Raw genomic sequence first — 24,230 nt, 5'->3', positions numbered from 1 at the left:
GCTAAACAGGAGATCTCTCGTCACGAACTCTAATGGACAGGAACCTAAGCTGCAGGAAAATCTGATTGCAGTCTCACTAGGCACTAGTGTAGTAGCAGCCTTTTCCGTTTCTGAATTAGACTCTAGATAAGTAGCAAGTTTGGTATGCCAACTGAATGGCTGATAACAGTTGGTTATGGGGCATATGGCACGACGAGAGGCGAACAGACTGCCATGCAGTTTAACATGAACTGTATATTCTCGCAGGATGTGAAGTTCCAATGAACAAAATGGACAAACTAGGATTTGCCATGAAGTTCTGCAATTTGATGCCATCAAGATCGGATCTGCAAAGAAGATTGACAATAGACAAAACTGGAAAAGATGGCTTTAGAAAATTCTAGGTGCGCACCCCCCCCCTTTTCCATAGTGAATCACGTCCTTAATTTGTAGCTTAATATTCTTTTCACGCTCTTTTGAGTAGAAACTCAAGTACGAATGAACAAGAAATAAAGCAAATAGAATAAATGCTTATATTTTTGCAGCAGATCATGGTTTGATAATTTATGTTCATTAAGAGTATGACAAAATATTGTAATGCACATCCAAAATATTCATAACCATACAGAGTATGTTCTATGAATAAAGTGTTTCTGAAAGAAACATAGTTAGTTTATTTCTGTATGGTGACTTGTGACCCAACCTGTTAAAATAAGCTAAAGCTCATTCTCAAATATAAAAAAAAGTCAATAATGAATTTCAGCCATTTTCTTAGCAGACAGTCTAAAAAAGAAAGACGGAACAGCCCACATCAGTGGTGTAGAAGCCAAAACATATTTCATATGTTTCAAATTTGACATGAAAATAAAGGCGCAGAAAAAACTTATAGTGAACAAGTATTTCTCAAATCTGACTCTGATAGAATATTTCGATTATGCTAAACTATGTGAAAGCTTTTGCATTATAGGGGTGTAGTGAGGGATGCAATGTGGAAATTTCAGAATTTTCTAGTTTCCTGACTGGAGCTTCCAGAGGAAGTGGCTGTTACATTCAAATGGAGGATTGAGTTCTGAATCACATGATTTTTTTAAAGAATGAAAAATAAGACAATTCCATTATGTTACACTTCTCTGCGAAGATGAGGCGCCACCCGTAAAACATCGGATTCAATTATCAGAAAATTTGACATTGGAAGGAGCCGGGACCCAAAGGCCAACGCTCCTTTGTATGTGACTTTTATCCCGTCCCTCCTCTTGAAGCTAACACAAAAATCAAATGTTATTTAATCTGCTTAATTTATATTAGTACAATCCTACAATCTATTTGAAATCAGATAAATATATAATCTAATTACTATTTGACAACATGTATAAAAATGGAAAGAAACGTGAAAATCTTATTAATGGAATTTTTATGTACATTAATAGTGTATTATAAAAGTGTTTTCTGATAAGAATCCCCTTTCCCTTTTGATTTCACAAATGGACGCCACTGTACAGAGAGTGGTCACCGGCGTTTACCCCCCCCCCCCCTGGAAAATACCCCCGTTGAATATTATACCCCGCTGGGTATTTACCGCAGGGGTATTTTCCAGGGAGGGATAAACGCCTAGAATCACTGAGAGCATTGTTTAATTCTATTGGTAAAATGCTACTTTAGCTACTTTTGGCTATTTTGGAAAGGGCTTAAGCTAGAAAAAAGAAACTTTCATGGATAGGTCTACAGGCTAAAGTATGTCCCGGGAAAGTATTTTGAAGTACCTACCTCCACTCTTTTTGCCTCTAGAGACTCCTGAAATTTGCCTACATGACAGGTAGCAATTCCTGTTATTTGAGTAGAATTTTAAGTTTTTTAATTTAGGAATTATATTTGCATATCTTTAAAACCTTTTAAATTGGGATTGAGCAAAGTTGTGAAGCTGAAAATAATTTTGTTGTACTTTATTTAAGCAGAAGATCTATTTAACAAGGTTTCACTTTTATAACACACAGATTTTTAAAGGTCATCAAAAGTTTGGATTCTCTAGACGGAGGAGTGGAGGTAAATACTTCAAAACACCTTCCCGGTAGGCCTACATACTTTAGCCTGTAGACGCATCCCTGAAACTTTCATTTTCCTAACCTAAACTCTTTCCAAGATAGACAAAAGTAGCTAAAGTAGAATTTTACCATTCTATCTGCAAAGTTCATAAGACTTATATAAAAGTAAAAAAAAAAAAACATCAAAAGAACTTACCTTTCAGAAATAAGTCCACAACAACAAGTGAAAGATCTTCGTTTATGTAGCTTTTAATCCCAATACCCAATAGATCAAAAACCCGGACGACCGACCCCCTTTCACGATATTTTTGCATCGGTCGTGCCCCGCGGTATGACCCATTTTCGCAAGAGTTAATTGTCATTAGATCCTCCCAGTACACTGATCGAGTTTAAAAATATATTCGATGAATGTAAAAATACGGCAGAAGTACCTATACACTAAAAAAGTGTATTTTCACGCGAATCCAACAACTATGCCGTCAACGTCAAAAAATGCCGTCAACGTCAAAGTACGTTTTTTTTACCGTGCAACAAGAAACTAAAGTCAGTGACAAGGCATAGCCATAGATATTCCTAGGGTCCTTGACTACCCCGGATAATGTTAGAGCGAAACGGTTTGAAAACTTTTGAAAATGAAATTTACAGCATCAGAATTTCAGTTTTTTAGGGTTTCGGTTTCTACTGACAAGGGTCGCTATTTACTAAATGTAAATTTACTTAAAATGTTTCAAGACACCTTGGTCTGGTAGAATGTTGTCATAACGACGAACAGCTAAAACAGAAAATTTGTTCTTCTATGAAACAATATACTTTAAACAAAAAATCGCGAAGAAAGGAAACGAGGACAATTAACAGCCAGTGAAAAAATTGAAAAATTATGCAAATATTTCGGTCAAGACCTCCGCTTGACCGTCCTCAGTGCAGAATAAAACTGATAAAAATTTAAAAACCAAACCTTAAAATAAAAACACCAAACTAAAATTGGACGACCCTTTCCTAGTAACGGTGAAAGGGTAACCGTTACTAGGAAAGGGTCGTCCAATTTTAGTTTGGTGTTTTTATTTTAAGGTTTGGTTTTTAAATTTTTATCAGTTTTATTCTGCACTGAGGACGGTCAAGCGGAGGTCTTGACCGAAATATTTGCATAATTTTTCAATTTTTTCACTGGCTGTTAATTGTCCTCGTTTCCTTTCTTCGCGATTTTTTGTTTATCATGATTAGCCAGTGTGGTCTCAGAAATTATTTATAATATACTTTAATGCTATTTATTGCGTACAGTTTATTTAACAATGATTTTTTTTCATCGTAACTATCACCATAGGTCGTATACATCTAGCTTTGCAGTTTCTTTGTCGAGACTCAGCATGGACACGATCACGCTTCTTCTCCCCCTACTCAAGTATCCCCAAATCAATCGCTTCGGTTATGTGGGGTGTCACCATTTCACCTTCCCATTCTAATCCCGCGTCATTAAAGCCCTCTATGGCTCTACGACGTAAAAACGATGAAGGTATATGGAGAGAAAGGGAGAAAGAGAGGAAAGAGAGGGGAGATAGAAAGAGAAATAGAAAAAGATGAGAAAAGGAGAGAAAGGGAAAGGAGGGGGCTTGTTCGTTCAAATGTGTTGATTGAACGAACAAGCCAAATGATGTGTTGATATTTACCCGGCGACTAGAGTGGAGAATTTTGATTCCGCCTTAAAAAGCTGTCATTTTGAACAACGACGTGGTGCGGGCTTTACTGTTACTTTTTTGTTTCCATAGACAGCAATTACGACGACGGTGCAACTTAAAAACGAGGAAGAAATAAAAAGATACAAAGAAATATAAATAGAGAAAGAGAAGAAAGAGAGAGAGAAACAGTGAGAGAGAGAGAGAGAAAGAGAGAGAAAGAAAGAGAGAAGAGGAGGGCTTGTTCAATCGCACGTGCTGGTAGGACATGCTTAAACATATAGATTTCTGTCAGAGTTAGAATTTTCTTTCCAAGAATTTTGCACTTTTTACCAGACAAATAGAGAAGAAACTTTTTTATTCAACCTAAAAAACCTGTCATTATAGGCAACGGCTGGTTCCGGGCTTTGTTGTTGCTTTTTTGTTGTCACGGACAGCAATCATGGCGACGATGCAACTTAAAACAAGGAAGTGATAGAAAGGGAGAGAAACAGAAAGAAAAAGAAAGAGAGGAAGTAGTTTGGTCGCAGATGCGGAGATACAGTTCCTTTTTCAGCAGAGGAATTGTCTGGAGGGTAACAATACACTCATTCTGCAGCCACTGCACTCCCAAGCACCCTTGTTACCTCAGATGGCATCAAATTGAATCTTAAGATGAACATTTGAATTGAGATGGTCTTAAACTCTAAGAATACGCCACCAGGATGACACGATGCAGCCTGAGGGGCAAATGAATCACTGTGGGTTTGGGATACACCGTGGGTTGTGGGTTTGGCAAATGAACCACCGTGGGTTAAAACCGTGGGTTTGGGTTACATTTTAGTAGAAGGGTAAACATGTTACACTTTCTTGAAATCAGATTTATGCAACGATTTCCAATCGGTACAGCAACTAGGACCCTAGAGCACTCCCCTCTATAGGACGAATCATCTGATCCCCCCTTGGGGGCTGACGAATGTGCAGGTTCGGCTGTAGATAAGTCGATTAAAGTTTATGAAATGCTGTGCCATGTCGAAGCATCTGTCTGACAAAAAGTAAAAAGTAAAATAATGAAAAGCCGTAATAATCGAATAAATTTTGCTAGGTTTATGCTTTAACCCTGGTTTATCTAACGTGCAATATAAGCAATTTTTATTTCAAACTTCTATCACACAGTTCCTGGTAGAGCGACTCGGCCCAATAGTGCCTGAAACTCTAAAAAACGAAATGTTGATAACAATAGGGCATCAAAAGAATTGGCTTTTTATACTGATTCCCAACATATAAAATCAATTAAGTTTAATGTTGCCCATCAAAAGCTACGAGCCTGAGAAAATTTGCCTGTTTTTCAAAAAAGGGGTGAAACACCCCAAAAAGTCAAGGAATCTTAATGTAAATCGCACCGTCAGATTCAGCGTATCAGAGAATCCTACTGCAGATGTTACAAGTTCCCATCTGCAAAAATGTGGATTTTTTTTTTTTTTTTTTTTTTTTTTAAGAATAAAAATTGAATGTCTGTTAGCTTTTTTTTTCAAGAATGTTTTTATCAAACTAAATGTCTTAAAAGATTGAGAGAGGGCCCATTAGAACGGAATTCAAAAGTTCAAGTGCCTTTCAAGTGACCCAAAAGATTGGAAGGCAACGATCAGATGATCAGATGTCCTAGGACATCTGATCAAAATTTTGAGATAGCCATTTTGTTCAATTTAGATGAAAGGTCCAATAACTATGCATTTGTGGACAAGATGGCCCCCACAGCCCCTGGGAAAAGGCCTGTAAGTTATGAAATTTATCCATTGTTAACATATAATAGGCCTGTTTGTTGGTTGGAAGTATACAGGCATTTTTTTTTTAGAGGGGGAGGGATTTTATAAGGGGGGGGGGGGAATTCGACAGAGGGAAGTTTCTGGAGGTGAATTTTCCAGGGAAAATTTTACACGGGGAAAATAAGCCTAAATTCCTAAGCAAAATTCTTTTTATTTGTCTTACGTTCTCTTTGGCTGCTCAATATTACATGTGAAGATGTACCCGGGGAATTGTCCACTTGGAATTGTACAGCAGGGTTTGAGTTGTCTGGGGCATTACGCCACGTGTGGGGGGATTTTCTGCTGGATAAACTTTCCATTGAAGGGGGGGGCTGGGGAAAATTTTGTGCGGAGGGAATTTTCAGAATGATTTAAACAATAATCAGAAACTAAATATAAAACAACTATTTTCTTAAATGAAAGTAAGGAGAATTTTTCAGGCTGAATTGTCCACAGGAAATTTTCTAGGGCGAATTTTCATCAAGGATGGTGAAAATTTCCTTCGAGGATGGAAAAATCTGTACAGAGGGAATTTTCAGAATGATTTGAACAATAATCAGAATTTAAATAAAAAAAACAAGTATTTTCTTAAATGAAAGTAAGGAGAATTTTTCAGGCTGGATTGTCCACAGGAAATTTTCTGGGGCGAATTTTCATCAAGGATGGAGAAAATTCCCTTCGAGGATGGAAAAATCTCCATGGGGAGATTTTACGTTGAAGAATTTTCTTTGAAGGAATTTTTCGTGGAGGGTAGGGGGAATTTTCCATAGAGGGCTAGAGGCAGATTTCCTGCATTATTTGAAAAATGACAAGAAATTAAATAAGAAAATAGTTTTGTCAACTTAAAGAAAGGTGCAACATTAAAAATTAAAACGAACAGAAATTATTCCGTATATGAGGGGGGGGGGGGGTACCCCTTCCTCAACACCGCGCTCTTTACCCTAAAATTTTACTTTTGTCTAAATTCTTTAAGGACGGCTCCCAAAACACATGGTGTTGAATTGGAATTAAGTAAAAAAACAAGTTTTTTTTTAACTGAAAGTAAGGAGTGACATTAAAACTTAAAACGAACAGAAATTATTCCGTATATGAAAGGAGCTTTCCCGTCCTCAGCGCCTCGCTCTTTACTCTTTTTTCAAATTTGGCTCTTTCTCATAGCTCTATTTTTTTAAACAATTAAAATCTGTAGCATAAAGAACAAGACGTTGAGGAGGGGACAGCCCGTTTCATATACAGAATAATTTTTGTTCAGTTTAAGGTTTAATGTTGCTTATTATTTTCAGCTAAAAAAAAACTTGTTTTTTTATTTAATTTTTGAACGTTTTTGAATTAATGCAGGTTTTTATTTTGGCCCACTGTAAATGAATAATTAAAACAAAATTTGCATATTCATTTTACTTTTATTTGGTTAAATGGCTTTCTCGAAAGTTGTTTAATTTTATTTATGAACGTTTTTATTAGTAATAAATATACGTAACTTACGAATTAACTTACGAAACGAACTTCTATATTCGTGTATTTTTAATACGTATATTAGGGTGTTCGCCCCCTAGTCGATACTTCGCTCTTTACGCTAAAGTTCGAATTTTGTTCCAATTCTTTAAAAATCACCCCTTATTCGCAAAGGCCGTTAGTTACAATAAATAGCTCTTATGAAAGTACTAAAAAATCTTTAGCCTAAAGAGCGAGGTTATGACAAGGGAGTGGACCCAATCATATACGTAATAATTTCTGTTCGTTTTAAGTTTTGATGTTGCTCCTTAATTTTAGATGAAAAACTTTTTTTTTATTTAATTTCTGATCGTTTTTTTAAATAAGGCTGGGAAATTCGGTGCCCCCTTTATAGCAATGTCCCTTCCCCCATGAAAAATTCCTCCATGGAAAGATCCTCCCACGTAAACCCCGACCGCCCCCCCCCCACAACCAGAAAAAATCCTTTTTGAAAACGTCTGTATACTTCCCAATAACCAATAGGCCAACTATATGTAAACATTGGAACGGAAATTAAAGGTTCTAGTGCCCTTTTTAAGTGACCAAAACAGATGGAGGGCAACTAGACCCCCTCCCACGCTCAATTTTTCCCCAAAGTCACCCGATCAAAATTTTGAGATAGCCATTTTGTTTAGCATGGTCGAAAATATAAAAAGTATGTCTTTTAGGATGACTGAATCCCCCAAAGTCCCCAGGGGAAGGGCTGAAAGTTATAAACTTTAGCCAATTTTTACATATAGTAAGCCTATTGGTTATTGGGAAGTATACAGACGTTTTCAAGGAGGATTTTTTCTGGTCGTGGGGGGCTTGTGTCGGGGGTTATGTGAGAGGATCTTCCCATGGAGGAAATTGTCCTGGGGGAAGGGACATTGCTATAAAGGGGGCGCTCCTTAAAGAAAGGAGCAACATTAAAAATTAAAGCGAACAGAAATTATTCCGTATATGAGGGGGGGGGTACCCTCAATACCCCGCTCTTTACACTAAAATTTTACCTTTGTCTAAATTCTTTTAGGACTACTCCCAAAAAACATGGTGTTTAATTGGAATTAAATAAAAAAACAAGTTTTATTAACTGAAAGTAAGGAGCGACATTAAAACTTAAAAACGAACAGAAATTATTCCGTATATGAAAGGGGCTTTCCCCTCCTCAACGCCTCGCTCTTAAAGCTAAAGTTTGACTCTTTCTCACAACTCTATTTTTTATTGACTAGGGGGCGGACCCAATCATATACGTAATAATTTCTGTTCGTTTTAAGTTTTGATCCCTCCCACGATATTCTAGGACCACTGGGTCGATACGATCACCCCTGGAAAAAAAAATAAATAAAAAAAAAAAAAAAAAAAAAACACGCATCCGTGATATTTCTTCTGGCACAAAATGCGCAATTCTAGACTTTTTCAGATATGACCCCGAAATCTATACATTAAGGTTCTCTGATACGCAGAATTCGTTAGTGAGATTTTCACTGAAGTTTTATAGTTCTATGGGGGTGTTTCTCCCTTTTTTTTAAAATCAGGCAAATTTTCTCAGGAGTGTAACTTTTGATGGGTAGAAATAAACTTGATGAACTTATATATTTAAAATCAGCATTAAAATCTGATTCTTTTGATGTATCTATTGGTATCAAAATTCCGTTTTTTAGAGTTTCGGTTACTATTGAGCCGTGTCGCTCCTTACTTACAGTTCGTTACCACGAACTGTTTGATAAGAAGTTTTTTTTTTAATACGGTACCAAAAAACCATAACGCAAACAGCGAGGTATTGAGGAGAGGGAAGACGAACTGGTATACGGAATAATTTCTGTTCTTTTAAGTTATAATGTAACTCCTTACTTTCAGTTGAAAAAACTTGCTTTTAATTTAATTCTATTCTAGGTCTACAAAAAAAAATATAGAGTAGTATTACAGCATCAACCAGTTCGGATATTATCACAGAAAGCTGATTACTCCCAAGCTTATGGAACAAGCGGGTGAGAAATATGCAAATGAGACTCGACACTTAAAAGTTCAGTAAATGAGGAGTTGCCCCCAAATAATATCCTAATAAAGAGAAAGGAGAAAGTTTCATTAAGTTCTTAGGAAATAGGATAAAGGGTAAGCCTTCCTCCCCTCCTAAGTATTAATTTACATATCATTATGTCAACAAAGAGCAAAGCCCCACTTATATGTTTGGCTTGATCTCCACTCTGTCGCAAAAGAGAAGAAATTAACTGATGAAATGAAATTTAAAACCACATTTTGTTTATTCTAGCTCAATCCCACCGAGGAATTATAAGCATATGCTCTATAGATATTTAAATCATGGATATATTGAATTGAATTGAAATCATGGATATATAAGCATATTATTTGAAAAAAACTACGTTTTCTAAATAGTTAAAGAGGCTGAGTCACAAGTTCGAACCTTAAAACGTACAGGGATTAGGAGGTGCAGTTGGGGGGCTGCCACCCCCAAAACCCCCGCTTCTGTATATGAAAGGGGCTGTGCCCTCCTCAACGCTTCGCTCATTACGCTAAAGTTTTTATTGTTTAAAAAAAAGATTTGTGAGAAAGTCAAACTTTAGCGTAAGGAGCGAGGCGTTGAGGATGGCACAGCCCCCAGGTCGTACATATAATTAGATAAATTTGGAAATACTGATTTACGAAGAGAAAAGATCCCACCCTTCCCCTTTAATTTATTTATTAATCCACATAACGGTAAGCTAAAAAGCAAGGTTAATCAAATTCTATATCCACCTGCTCGAGTATTTTAGTATCAAATCGATTTTTTCTCAGCGAATACAGCCTTTACCCAAAAAGGAATGTATTCTCAATATTTACACTTTTACCAAAAAAAAAAAAAAAAAAAAAAAAAAAAAAAAAAAAAAAAAAAAGTCGAGCTTGGACCCAAAATTCTGAAATTAAGAGTCTGATTCTCAACCATCTGAGCTATTTTGGATTATTGTTTTACAGCCTTTATTATACTTATGTATTAGAATAAATGTCTTTCATGGAAAACGGGTTTTCTCTGACTGAGTTTGCAGCTGAATTCGGTTAAGTCTTTGACTGAGTTTGCAGCTGCATTCAGCTAAGTCTTTCACTGAGTTTGCAGCTGAATTCGGCTAAGTCTTTGACTGAGTTTGCAGCTGATTTGGGCTAAGTCTTTTACTGAGTTTGCAGCTGAATTCGGCTAAGTCTTTGACCGAGTTTGCAACTAAATTCGGCTAAGTCTTTGACTGAGTTTGCAGCTGAATTCGGCTAAGTCTTTGACTGAGTTTGCAGCTGAAAGTCTTTGACTGAGTTTGCACCTGAATTCGGCTAAGTCTTTGACTGAGTTTGCAGCTGAATTCGGCTAAGTCCTTGACTGAGTTTGCAGCTGAATTCGGCTAAGTCTTACTGAGTTTGCAGCTGAATTCGGCTAAGTCTTTGACTGAGTTTGCAGCTGAATTCGGCTAAGTCCTTGACTGAGTTTGCAGCTGAATTTGACTAAGTATTTGACTGAGTTTGCAGCTGAAATCAGCTAAATTTATTATTATATAAAAGCATTTTCATCGCGGACCGTCCGTTAAAGTGATGAACGGCGAACGGAAAAGAGACAACGAAGGGGAGGAGGCCTTGGCTGGGTACCAATAGAAGACGATAAATTGCGTTAATCAAAGTTGACCAAGCGATGATCCTATGGGAATTCTGGCTTGCAGGTCTGATAGAAACCAAAATTTTATAATGTGTTTCTACAGACTGCCTCTAAAAAGAAATTTTTCTTTGAGAACTCATTTAAGAAATTTTAGCAGTTTTAAATAACTATTGCAGGAACAGAAAGATTCCATTTATTTTAAGACAATTTAACGGCAAACAAAAATTTCCTTTTAATCCAAAATAAAGGCAAACCAAACACAACCCCATCTGAAGACATACTTTTCCCTCGGGTGACGGAAAATCCATCTGTCAAAGCGAAACTCCCGCCAGAGCCTACAGGCTTTCGGTAAAATTCGTATCCGCCAAGCAAGATACGACCAGATCCCTGGTACATTAGACCTGCAGAATGGCAACAACGTTTTCCCTTCTCCTTGTTCCAATGTATAAAATGTGGCAAGGGGATATAATCGTCCATCTCTTGACAGAAATTATCACCACTAACCTGGATTAAAAACATAAGTCCTCGCCCCTTCACTTGTAGAAAAAAGGCCGTTGCAAGAGGCATCGCCTGATTGGGCCATTTTCAGTGATGCTCTATCACGTTCTAAAAGGTAGCACCGATAACGTTCAGCGTGATGTCCATGTGCGTGATGACGTGTCCGTAAACGTGCCATTAGATACCTGGACGTTCCTTCCTTCCACGTTGCAATGCAAGTAAGTTCTTCCTCTGAAAATAAAAACAAGTCCTTTATGGAATTGTAAAGGTTCGGTTGCAAACGAATTTTGGGCTATATTTGAAATTCGAGGAAAAAAAGAAACAGAATAAATCAGGTTAGAGGAGGGATGTCAAAGATGTAGCTCATAGGTCATGAGTGGTCCCTATTTAATCCAGAGGCAGCCAACCAAATACTATGACGGTGTATGAATTCAAACAGTTTTATTAAGGACACATGAAGATTCGGTAAATACGCAAAATCAACCTGATAATCTGCTGCTGGCCGGTTTCAGTGGGTTAAGAGGGCGCAAATATTTCAGGGAGTAGATGAGTAGAGGAGTCAGGGAGTAGAGAGTAGGGAGTAGATGCATGTAGCTAATTCAGTTATTTAGACTTGATACGCAAATCAGCATAGTACAAATATACTTTTAGAAAAATAAAAGAACAGTTTTAACTGCTTTTCAATGGACTCACTACATTTTTCTTGGACAGGCCATCCTGCAAAAACATGTTCGAGGGAGGTTCTTATCTACACCCGTCAGCAACCCCAATCACCAGCACAATTTCCGTATCAAATATGGTTTAATTGCTGAAGTAAAATCATATTCAAAGCACGCTTCAAAGTTATTTTCCTAACCTTGTTTGCAAAGTATGCGTTCAACAGACTTGGGTTGGATGAAAATTGGGCCTTCAGTAGATTGATTTTGATACCACCTCCTTTTGGGTTTTAAAACTATAATAAATTATAAAAAAAATTTATGTCCGGTGCCACAGATGTTAGGGGGCATCAGGTTCGAGGTTTGGGGCTAATTTCAGCTGCCCTTTGCCAAAACCTAGCATCTTCACAAAAATTTTATTTTGGGTTAAGGACGGACTCCTAATCTCAACGCGGCGAGTCTAATGGTGCAGTCAGGGTTTCTATATCTGCTATGCTCTCTGAGATACAGCCTAGTATTTACAGGGGTGAAAACAGATTTCACCCGTTTTCTACACACAAAATTTGGTACGGACAAGCTAGCAGGGGTATACCGAAAGGCCGGGTAGGGGCGCGCCGCCCCCCAACTTCTTGAGATTCGGTCAAATTTTCGCCGAGGGCAAAAACTTCGGTAGAAATTTTGCAAAATTCTTGATTTCTGCAGAAAAATCCGCATAAATCAGGTAGCGATTCGGTAAAATTTACGAAGATCGCCCCCCCCCCCCATGAAATGAGGTTCGGGACGCTCCTGCAAGCTAGTATAACAAAACCCAGCATCTACGCCCAACAGAAAAGGGAGTGGCAGAGAATCGAAAAAAATGCATTTGGAAAATATATTCACGAACTTCTGTTTCTTCACATATTTAAACTGTTCCCAAAACAAAAAAAAAAAAAAAAATATTTTGCGATTTTCTCGAAAACTTAAAAAATTTGGATACTATGTTTTGGCAGAGGATAGCCAATTTCCACCCCACCCTCCTTCGAATATCTTCAAATGTGAGTATGTATCGCAAATACTAGATGAAGATAGGACATCTATTGTAACTTCATTTCCTCACAATCATCAATAATTGCAAATAATTTGTTAATAAAATTTTGCATTGTCCCTCTAATAATTACAAGAAAGTTAATTTTTCGCTAAAGGAGAAACTCAGTGATATCTTAGCGGTTTAACGGCTTTTCCTGTAAATTCTTGTATTTGCTCGCTAATTTGTCTTTTTCTTTTATTTTGAGCTGGTGTTCACTATATGTGGTAGGTTCCACATACATTCAGACAGTAATTTATCTTCATTTTCCTGAAATTTAACATATGTTGAAATTCAGAGCAAAAGAAACCTGTATTAACAGCACTTCATATTTTGCCAAAATCTTATATAAAAAATCGAGCCGATCCAGATCTTTGTTTCCCTTTTTCTTTTGACAAGATAAAAAAAAAAAAAAAAAAATACAGGCGTTTCATTTCTTTGTGAATTTTAACATATAATTCAAAAAAATTTTACAAATCAATTTAAACTTCTGTCTGAATGCACTTGGAAGGTACCATGTACGGATGATTTTCAGACACGCAATGTAAACTGTTCTTTTTCTTTAGATCTTAAGGGCTGGGCATGCGTAGCTGGTTTCGGAAACCGACTTCAGGATCAGTGGACAAACAATAGCAGTAAGAAAAATTTGTCGAAAGAAAAACTTATTGCGCGAAATTTTCAAAAAAAAAAATCATGGACACAAATAGTCAACTGGAGTTTATTAATAGTTGCATGATTGATCTCAGATTAGTTCTCAGTTTAGTTCACAGCTCAGTAGCGGGGTCTTTCATCACATACATCTCTGGCTGACTAGTTATTTGTATCCCTATTTTTTTGTGATAATCATGATGAAAATCGGTGCTGATTTTGTAAATCGGCGACCAAACTAAAAAAAATTTGAAACTCAAATCGACGCCGATTTCTTTTAAAATCGGCGCTGATTTGGAGTTTCCGAAATCAGCTACGTGTGCCCAGCCCTTTAGCTTTTATTTACCATCCTAATTCCATAAAAAAAAGTATAAGAAATGAAGACAAATAGCGGATTGACCGAGCCTAGATTATTAGCCATAATAGCCAAATATTATTATTATATTATATTATATATTATTAGCCATAATAGCCAAATTGAGCATAAGCGAGGAAGAGGGAGTAAGATCCGTTTGAGGACCAAGTAACCTTGGCAAATTTTGGGAAAACACAATAAAATATAACTTTTGGATATCTAGTACTAAAAACACGTTTTTCTCTTCAGGGGCATATCCAGGACAGAAGTACCCCGTTTGAGCCCTCCCTAGAAATTGTTATCCGGTTCATACAGAAGTAACAAAAATAAACGTAAGCAAATTTTGGTTGTGTTTTGTAAAGCTATTCTTTCAGGGGCGGATCTAGAGCAAAATCTTAAGGGAGTCCCAATGCTACAAGGGCGCCAATTAGTAAAATATTGGGGGGGGGGATCGACAATGGGGCCAATAATTGACCAAATTGACAAAGTTATTCTAAAACAAAGAGTAAAAAAATGAAAATAAACAGGGAAAGAGGCCGCCAGAAACAATCTTGGGGAGCCAGGGTCCCCCGGTTCCCCTGGATCCACCAGTACATTTTTGTACCCCCCCTCCCGGAACAAAAATCTTTGATACAATCCTGCTAAACTTACGAATTCTTTCTGGGCTGCATTTAATTTTCAGTCAGTAAAGTACGCAGAGGGGACCTCGAAGCCCCCCCCCTCCCCCAAGAAAAAAAATCTCAAATTTTCCTGAATTTCTGGACACTTCTTATTTAAATTATCATAGCAGTTTTTCTTATTATTATCCCCCCCCCGCCCCAGAAAAAAAAGGTTCCTGCAAATATATCTTGAGTTGATATTATTCGTCGAGGATTTTCATAAAGTTTAGTTATGTTTTCGCTTTTACATAGTCTCTTTCCTCTCTAATTTAATTTTCCTTGTTCTGTTTTTCTTCTGAGTTTAATTCAATTTCCGCTAAAAGCGGAAGCAGTTCCCTTATTGACTGCTGTCTCCTGAATTTTGAAATTCGAAGGTCTAACATATGAACATTAATTTAGTTCATTTCACTAAAAAAGTACAAAGATGATGGTAACAAGCTTAAGAAGGCTAACGACAATATCTGCATTTTGGTGGCATCATCAAAATTTATTTTAAAAGAGAAGGGGATGTAGGCCTACAGAAATTCCAGGATGGGAGGCTTTTAAAACAACTTCCATGTGAGTGATAGGTTTGAAAAGGGCATTTTTGACAGAACTGTCACCTTTTTTCAAAATACTATAGACCTACTTTTTTTCCTACTCATGCATCTTACTTTATGCGCATAACCGCATAAAATAGTTTTGATGGTTGCCACGTACCTCGGAATTGGATAATATGTGGTGAAAGTATGCCACACGTGCCAGAATAGGTGTCACCCTGAGATGTTAATCAGGTAGGAGAAAATGAGCAACTCTCGGGGTTTCACTCACTTATAGAAGATATAGATTTATTTCCTAGGTGGTCAGGGAGACCAGCCAGGATTCGGACGAAAATAATTTAAATACCTCTACCTTGAACGCTACCGAACATGACCAGTGACTTGACATAGTCAACTGCGTACCAAAATCAAGGTGACCAATATAGTCCACAAGTCTCATTTGTGTAACTGACTATTTTGGACCAATGAACTTGCGTTCTGTCAATGCGCATCCGCATGCATGGCGGTCATTAGAAATCGTACAACTAGGAGTGCCAAATCCAAACCATAAGGATCGTTAAATTCTGATTCTACTCAACAGAGAGTGGTTATCATTGGCTATCAGAGACGCTTTGACTAAAGGCATAAAATACCCCTTTCACTTTCTATAACTTTACGTCTGTGGAAAACGCATGTGATTAGTTGAAACTGATGGCATGCGATCTTTTTCAACCAATCAGACCTTTTCCCAATCCATCTGGTTTGAATTTGGCACTTCTGGTACAATTTTATAACAATCACCATACATGCACATGCCCAAGAACAGTGGTCCAAAATAGCTACACTTTGGTGTTCCATCTTTAAATGACCGAAATACTTGTGAACCATGTTCGAAACCCTGAAAATTATGCCAGACTTTTCAGGTACACACTGATTATTTTTTTTTCTTGTTTAAATCCTAGGGAAAGAGCTATTCTCAGGATATAGATACAAATTTCCTTTTTTCCTCCTGTGAAATATGGAAAAACGAACTAAACAACTTAATGCAATCCGATACGGTTCTATGCAGCCATAATCGCCGTGCCCAAAAACGATATAGGTTATTTGACATTTTCAAAATAACACAAAAACAAAAATAAGATTTTCAACCTTATGCTTTACTACGACGATTTAGGAGGATAACAGCAGGAATATACAACGACAGAGACAAAAAGCGTAACCACAAGAAAAAGTCTAACAATTACAATTCAACTTGGTACACAGTACATACATTCTAAAACCACACTGGCTATACAAGACGTAAGAAAGGAAGAGGAAATGATATAATAAATGAAAAATAAAATCCAATAGGTGAAAAAACGAGATTTTTTGTCAGCCACTGGCAAAATATGAAAACGAAGAACAAGCAAATATGTCGACAAGGACCTCCGCCAAGTCGTACTCAGTGCTAAAAAAGAAGAAGAAAAAAAAACAAATAAAAAAAAATACAACAAACAAAATATAACCTTTTGAAGCGAATCTCAAAAGAGCAGAATATATACTATTCTATTCTGCTCATGTGAGGTTCACTTCGAAAGTCTACATTTTATTACATTTTTTTTCATATTTTGCCACTGGCTGAGAAAATCCTCGTTTTTTCACCTATTTGATTTTATTTTTCATTCATTATATCATTTCCTCTCTTGGTTTCTTACGATACACGGTACAATTATGTTGGATGGTTGAGCTACACATGCAATAACGGTTTTGTTTCAAACGTAGGCTACCTTCCGTGAAATATGTTTGCGCATCAGCAAAAATCACCAATGACTAAAGGCTTAATAGAGCATCGTTTTTTAACCTTTTTAGTGTGTTGACCCGCCAACTTCAAAAGTCAGCTACCTCACCACGCCTCATACTAAAAATCATTTCAGCCCGATTTTAAATAGTAGAGCCTAATTATCTTATGGCTATCGATGAATACAAGCTAATTCCTTCTTCTTAAGAGTTTATTCTTACATGTGTATTTACATTCACTGAGAGCCTACTTTGCTACCTTCTCAGCAGTAGTTTACTCAGGCCACTGACCGCGTCCCAAGGTGGCAGGAGAATGTCCTACTATATGTACATTACCTCCATACGAAGGTACGAACCAAGAGGAGAATTAGCCTCTGGGGTCCATAATAGAATTTGGGGTACCCTCACCCGGGAGTAGAAAGGCCCCTATTGATCCCACCCCTCACCCCTGCTGCCACCTACAACTTTTTTTAACACCAAATATGGGCATAGAGTCCCTAGGGAGAACACGTGGTTAATGGGGTCAATGTCCTAAATTTCCAAGGTCGATGTTGTTGTTGTTGTTGTTTTGGCCATGTGCATAGAGTCATTAGGGAGAACACGTGGTTAATTAAAGCGATTGGGAATTTGGAACACCTGTGCTGTCAGTCATTAATCAAATTGTTTCCGGGCAAAGTTTAATAATGTCTGACAGGTACTGTCAATTATTAATCAAATTGTTTCCAGGCGAAGTTTAATAATGTCTGACAGGTGATGTCAAGATTGATTGATATGTCACGAAATGGGAATTAATTTGTTGTTTCTAAGCGGAATTATTGATTCACGAAAGGGGAATTAATTTGATGTTTCTAAGGGGAAGGTGGGGAAGAGATATATTGATTGCGTAATCGAAGGGAGAGAATTACTGAGAAATTGATTACATAATCGGTAGAACCCTATCAGGAGCTCTTGATGGGATTCCATTTATGGGCATAGAATGACGTAATCAACTAGGACAAATGTATTTCTGAGAAATTGATTACAAAATCGGTAGAACCCTATCAGAAGGTCATGACGGGAATCCATTTATGAGCATAGAATGACGTAATCGACTAGGACAAATTAATTTCTGAGAAATTGATTACATAGTCGGTAGAACCCTATCAGAAGGTCATGACGGGAATTCATTTATGGGCATAGAATGACATAATCGACTAAGACAATTGGATTTCTGAGAAATTGATTACATAATCGGTAAAACCCTATAAGGAGCTCGTGACGGGAATCCATTTATAGGCATAGAATGACGTAATCAACAATGACTAATGGATTTCTGAGAAATTGATTACATACTCGGTAGAACCGTATCAGCAGCTCATGATGGGAACCCATTTATGGGCATAAAATTACATAATCAACTAGGACAAAGGTACTTCTGAGAAATAGATTAAATAGTCGTTAGAAATCTATCAAAAGGTCATGACGGGACTTCATTTATGGGTAAAGAATGACGTAATCGACTAAGACAATTGGATTACTGAGAAATTGAATAGATAATCGGTAGAACCCTATCAGGAGGTCCTGACGGGAATTCATATATGGGCATAGAATGACGTAATCGACTAAGACAAGCAAGTTATTTTCTTAATGTTCCTCCTAAACCCATTTTGCAACTTGAAGTACTTATCTTTTTCACCCACAACTATACTTTACAGCTTTTTGGATACCTCAACACCAAGAAATACTTTTCAAAGACCATTTCAGAGCAAGTTACTTTCTTAAGTTCCCTCCTAAACCCATCTTCCAACTTGCAGTACTTATCTTTTTCACCCACAACTATACTGTACAGCTTTTTGGATACCTCAACACAAAGAAATACCTTTCAAAGACCATTTCAGAGCAAGTTACTTTCTTAATGTCCCTCCTAAACCCATTTTAAAACTTGAAGTACTTATCTTTTTCAACCACAACTATACTTTATACAGCTTTTTGGATACCTCAACACCAAGAAATACTTTTCAAGAGACCATTTCAGAGCAAGTTACTTTCTTAATGTCCATCCTAAACTCATTTTGCAACATGTAGTACATATCTTTTTCACCCAAAACTATACATTACAGCTTTTTGGAGACCTCAACACGAAGAAATACTTTTCAAAGACCATTTCAGAGCAAGTTAGGTTAGAGCAAGTTAGGTTAGGTTAAGTTAGGTTAGGTTAGGTTAGCCTACGTACGCGCGCGTACGTAGGCTAACCTAACCTAACTTAACCTAACCTAACTTTTTCTAACCTAACCTAACCATACTCGCCGGAAAATCCACTCATGTCGACTTTGTACCATGCTTTAGTTAGGTTAGGTTAGCTTATCATGAGCGCTCATGATAAGCTAACCTAACCTAACTTAAACATAGAGAAATGTTTACTAGCTAACCTAACCTAACTTAGCTAACCTAACCTAACCTAACCAAACACCAACCCAGACATGTAAGAAAATTGATTCAGATATAGAAGTGAAAAATATTATTTCTAAGAGAACTTTGTGTGCGTGTTCAGTAAAAGTATGTTAGTATTAAGGTAAAATGTGGTTACTTTGATGAGAAGGTTTGTTAGTGTTAAGCAAAACTTGCTACTTCTGACAGAAAAGTTGCTATTACAATCAAAAATGTTACTTCTAAGAAAAAATTTGGTATCTTTGGTAGAAAACTTGCTAGTTCGAATAGAAAAAAGGTTATCACTGACGAAAAATATTATTTCTAAGAGAAATTTGAGTGTGTTCAGTAAAAGTATGTTAGTATTAGGGTAAAATATCATTACTTTGATGAGAAGGATTGTTAGTGTTAAGAAAAACTTGCTACTTCTGACAGAAAAGTTGTTATCACAATCAAAAAATGTTACTTCTATGAAAACATTTGGTATCTTTGGTAGAAAACTTGCTAGTTCGAACAGAAAAAGTGTTGTCATTGACGAAAAATATTATTTCTAAGAGAAATTTGTGTGTGTTCAGTAAAACTATGTTAGTATTAAAGTAAAATATCGTTACTTTGATGAGAATGTTTGTTAGTGTTAAGCAAAACTTGCTACTTTTGACAGAAAAGTTGTTATCACAATCAAAAAAATTTTACTTCTATGAAAAAATTTGGTATCTTTGCTAGAAAACTTGCTAGTTCGAACAGAAAAAGTGTTATCAGTGATGAAAAATATTATTTCTAAGAGAAATTTGTGTGTGTTCAGTAAAAGTATATTAGTATTAAGGTAAAATTATGTTACTTTGATGAGAAGGTTTGTTTGTGTTAAGCAAAACTTGCTACTTCTGACAGAAAAGTTTTTATCACAATCAAAAAATATTACTTCTAAGAAAAAATTTGGTATCTTTGGTAGAAAACTTGCTAGTTCGAACAGAAAAAGTGTTATCAGTGATGAAAAATATTATTTCTAAGAAAAATTTTTGTTTGTTCAGTAAAAGTATGTTAGTATTAAGGTAAAATATCATTACTTTGATGAGAATGTTTGTTTGTGTTAAGCAAAACTTGCTACTTCTGACAGAAAAGTTGTTATCACAATCAAAAAATGTTACTTCTAAGAAAAAATTCAATATCTTTGCTAGAAAACATGCTAGTTCGAACAGAAAAAGTGTTATCATTGATGAAAAATATTATTTCTAAGAAAAATTTGTGTGTGTTCAGTAAAAGTATGTTAGTATTAAAGTAAAATATCGTTACTTTGATGAGAATGTTTGTTAGTGTTAAGCACAACTTGCTACTTCTGACAGAAAAGTTGTTATCACAATCAAAAAATGTTACTTCTATGAAAACATTTGGTATCTTTGCTAGAAAACTTGCTAGTTCGAACAGAAAAAGTGTTATCATTGATGAAAAATATTATTTCTAAGAGATATTTTTGTTTGTTCAGTAAAAGTATGTTAATATTAAAGTAAAATATCGTTACTTTGATGAGAAGGTTTGTTAGTGTTAAGCAAAACTTGCTACTTCTGACAGAAAAGTTGTTATCACAATCAAAAAATGTTACTTGTAAGAAAAAATTTGGTATCTTTGCTAGAAAACTTGCTAGTTCGAACAGAAAAAGTGTTATCACTGACGAAAAAATATTATTTCTAAGAGAAATTTGTGTGTGTTCAGTAAAAGTATGTTAGTATTAAGGGTAAAATATCATTACTTTGATGAGAATGTTTGTTAGTGTTAAGCAAAACTTGCTACTTCTGACAGAAAAGTTGTTATCATAATAAAAAAATGGTACGTCTAAGAAAAAATTTGGTATCTTTGGTAGAAAACATGTTAGTTCGAACAGAAAAAGTGTTATCACTGACGAAAAATATTATTTCTACGAGAAATTTCTGTGTGTTCAGTAAAAGTATGTTAGTATTAAGGTAAAATATCATTACTTTGATGAGAATGTTTGTTAGCGTTAAGCAAAACTTGCTACTTCCGACAGAAAAGTTGTTATCACAATCAAAAAATGGTACTTCTATGAAAATATTTGGTATCTTTGGTAGAAAACATGTTATTTCGAACAGAAAAAGTGTTATCAGTGATGAAAAATATTATTTCTAAGAGAAATTTCTGTGTGTTCAGTAAAAGTATGTTAGTATTAAGGTAAAATATCATTACTTTGATGAGAATGTTTGTTAGTGTTAAGCAAAACTTGCTACTTCTGACAGAAAAGTTGCTATCACAATCAAAAATGTTACTTCTAAGAAAAAATTTGGTATCTTTGGTAGAAAACTTGCTAGTTCGAACAGAAAAAGTGTTATCATTGATGAAAAATATTATTTCTAAGAGAAATTTGCGTGTGTTCAGTAAAAGTATGTTATTATTAAAGTAAAATATCATTACTTTGATGAGTGGGTTTGTTAGTGTTAAGCAAAACTTGCTACTTCTGACAGAAAAGTTGTTATCACAATCAAAAAAATGTTACTTCTATGAAAATATTTGGTATCTTTGGTAGAAAACTTGCTAGTTTGAACAGAAAAGTGTTATCAGTGATGAAAAATATTATTTCTAAGAGAATTTTTTTTTGGTTGGTCTTTTGGGGGGGTCGGGGGGCCTTTGGGGTCGGTGTCCTTTGGTGGGCATTGTGGGGACCGGGGGGCCTGGGGCCTTGGCGGCCGGGGGGGGTCCTTTGGGTTGGGGATTACTTTTTCTATCTTCCCCCGAAAAATTAGAATTGAACATTAAATTTCTTTATGTCTTTGTGAAATAAAGAACTGAAGTGGAAGATTTTTGTTTTCTCTGGAGAAATTAGAATTGAAGTATGTTCTTTGGTAAAGTTCAGAAGAGAACTTGAACTTTTCTTCACTTCGTTGAGAAAATATGGAACAGTATTTAAAATTTTTCATCCCTTTGAGAAAAATCTGAACTAAAGTGGAAAATTTTATATTATTTGGAAAAATAGAATTGAATAAAAACTAATTTCTTTTTCATTGAAAAATTCAGAAGAGAACTTGAACTTTTCTTCACTTCATTGAGAAAATTTAAAATTGAAATAGAACTGCTTATCTTTCGATAAAATATTCACAGCTATGATATAGCTTTTTCTATCTACTATGGAAAAATTTAGAATTTGTAAAATTGGTTTAAGAATCATATTAAGAAAGTAACTTGCTCTGAAATGGCCTTTGAAAAATATTACTCGGTGTTGGAGCATTCAAAAAGCTGTAAACTATAGTTGTGGGTGGAAAGTACAAGTACTTCAAGTTGAAAAACTGGCTTAGGAGTGACATTAAGAAAGTAACTTGCTCTGAAATGTCATTTGAAAAGTATTTCTTGGTGTTGAAGTATCCAAAAAGCTGTAAAGGACAGTTGTGGGTGAAAAAGATAAGTACTTCAAGTTGGAAAATGGGTTTAGGAGGGGCATTAAGAAAGTAACTTGCTCTGAAATGGACTTTGAAAGGTATTTCTTGGTGTTGAGGTATCCAAAAAGCTGTAAAGTATAGTTGTGGGTGAAAAAGATAAGTACTTCAAGTTGGAAAATGGGTTTAGGAGGGACATTAAGAAAGTAACGTGCTCTGAAATGGTCTTTGAAAAGTATTTCTTGGTGTTGAGGTATCCAAGAAGCTGTAAAGTATAGTTGTGGGTGAAAAGATAAGTACTTCAAGTTGGAAAATGGGTTTAGGAGGGACATTAAATTAGTAACTTGCTCTGAAATGGTCTTTGAAAAGTATTTCTTGGTGTTGAGGTATCCAAAAGCTGTAAAGTACAGTTGTGGGTGAAAAAGATAATTACTTCAAGTTGGAAAATTGGTTTAGTATGTACATTAAGAAAGTAACTTGCTCTGAAATGGTCTTTGAAAAGTATTTCTTGGTGTTGAGGTATCCAAAAAGCTGTAAAGTATAGTTGTGGGTGAAAAAGATAAGTACTTCAAGTTGCAAAATGGGTTTAGGAGGGATATTAAGAAAGTAACTTGCTCTGAAATGGTCTTTGAAAGGTATTTCTTGGTGTTGAGGTATCCAAAAAGCTGTAAAGTATAGTTGTGGGTGAAAAAGATAAGTACTTCAAGTTGGAAAATGGGTTTAGGAGGGACATTAAGAAAGTAATTTGCTCTGAAATGGCCTTTGAAAAGTATTTCTTGGTGTTGAGGTATCCAAAAAGCTGTAAAGTATAGTTGTGGGTGAAAAAGATAAGTACTTCAAGTTGCAAAATGGGTTTAGGAGGAACATTAAGAAAGTAACTTGCTTGTCTTAGTCGATTACGTCATTCTATGCCCATGAATGGATTCCCGTCAGGACCTCCTGATAGGGTTCTACCGATTATGTAATCAATTTCTCAGAAATCCAATTGTCTTAGTCGATTACGTCATTCTATGCCCATAAATGAATTCCCGTCATGACCTTCTGATAGGGTTCTACCGATTATGTAATCAATTTCTCAGAAATCCATTTGTCCTAGTTGATTATGTCATTCTATGCCCATAAATGGATTCCCGTCATGACCTTCTGATAGGGTTCTACCGATTATGTAATCAATTTCTCAGAAATTCATTTGTCCTAGTTGATTACGTCATTCTATGCTCATAAATGGATTCCCGTCACGAGCTCCTTATAGGGTTCTACGATTATGTAATCAATTTATCGGGAATTCTCTCCCTTCGATTACGCAATCAATATATCTCTTCCCCACCTTCCCCTTAGAAACATCAAATTAATTCTCCTTTCGTGAATCAATAATTCCCCCTAGAAACAACAAATTAATTCCCATTTCGTGACATATCAATCAATCTTGACATCACCTGTCAGACATTATTAAACTTCGCCTGGAAACAATTTGATTAATGATTGACAGTACCTGTCAGACATTATTAAACTTTGCCCGGAAACAATTTGATTAATGACTGACAGCACAGGTGTTCCAAATTCCCAATCGCTTTAATTAACCACGTGTTCTCCCTAATGACTCTATGCACATGGCCAAAACAACAACAACAACAACATCGACCTTGGAAATTTAGGTCATTGACCCCATTAACCACGTGTTCTCCCTAAGGACTCTCG

At 36.0% G+C, this 24,230-nt stretch overlaps 2 protein-coding genes across 4 annotated transcripts in view; one reads left to right on the top strand and one right to left on the bottom strand.

Annotated features, from left to right (window-relative positions):
• The window catches only part of LOC148947325 (SLIT-ROBO Rho GTPase-activating protein 1-like), a 707,344-nt gene that overhangs the window by 613,570 nt on the left and 69,544 nt on the right, over nucleotides 1-24,230 (top strand). The gene's annotated exons all lie outside the window — the stretch shown is intronic.
• Nucleotides 1-24,230, bottom strand: part of aus (argus) — a 143,957-nt gene that overhangs the window by 71,776 nt on the left and 47,951 nt on the right. The window contains exon 5 of the mRNA XM_089097123.1: nucleotides 11,081-11,305. Coding sequence (XP_088953249.1) covers nucleotides 11,081-11,305 — 225 coding nt within the window. The remainder of the gene's footprint in view (nucleotides 1-11,080; nucleotides 11,306-24,230) is intronic.

Source organism: Artemia sp. Qi Xiang Cuo, chromosome 11 (genome assembly GCF_049724085.1).
Source record: "Artemia sp. Qi Xiang Cuo chromosome 11, ASM4972408v1, whole genome shotgun sequence".
In the NCBI taxonomy this organism is placed as follows: Eukaryota; Metazoa; Arthropoda; class Branchiopoda; order Anostraca; family Artemiidae; genus Artemia; species Artemia sp. Qi Xiang Cuo.
This window is presented reverse-complemented; position numbering and strand designations above follow the sequence as displayed.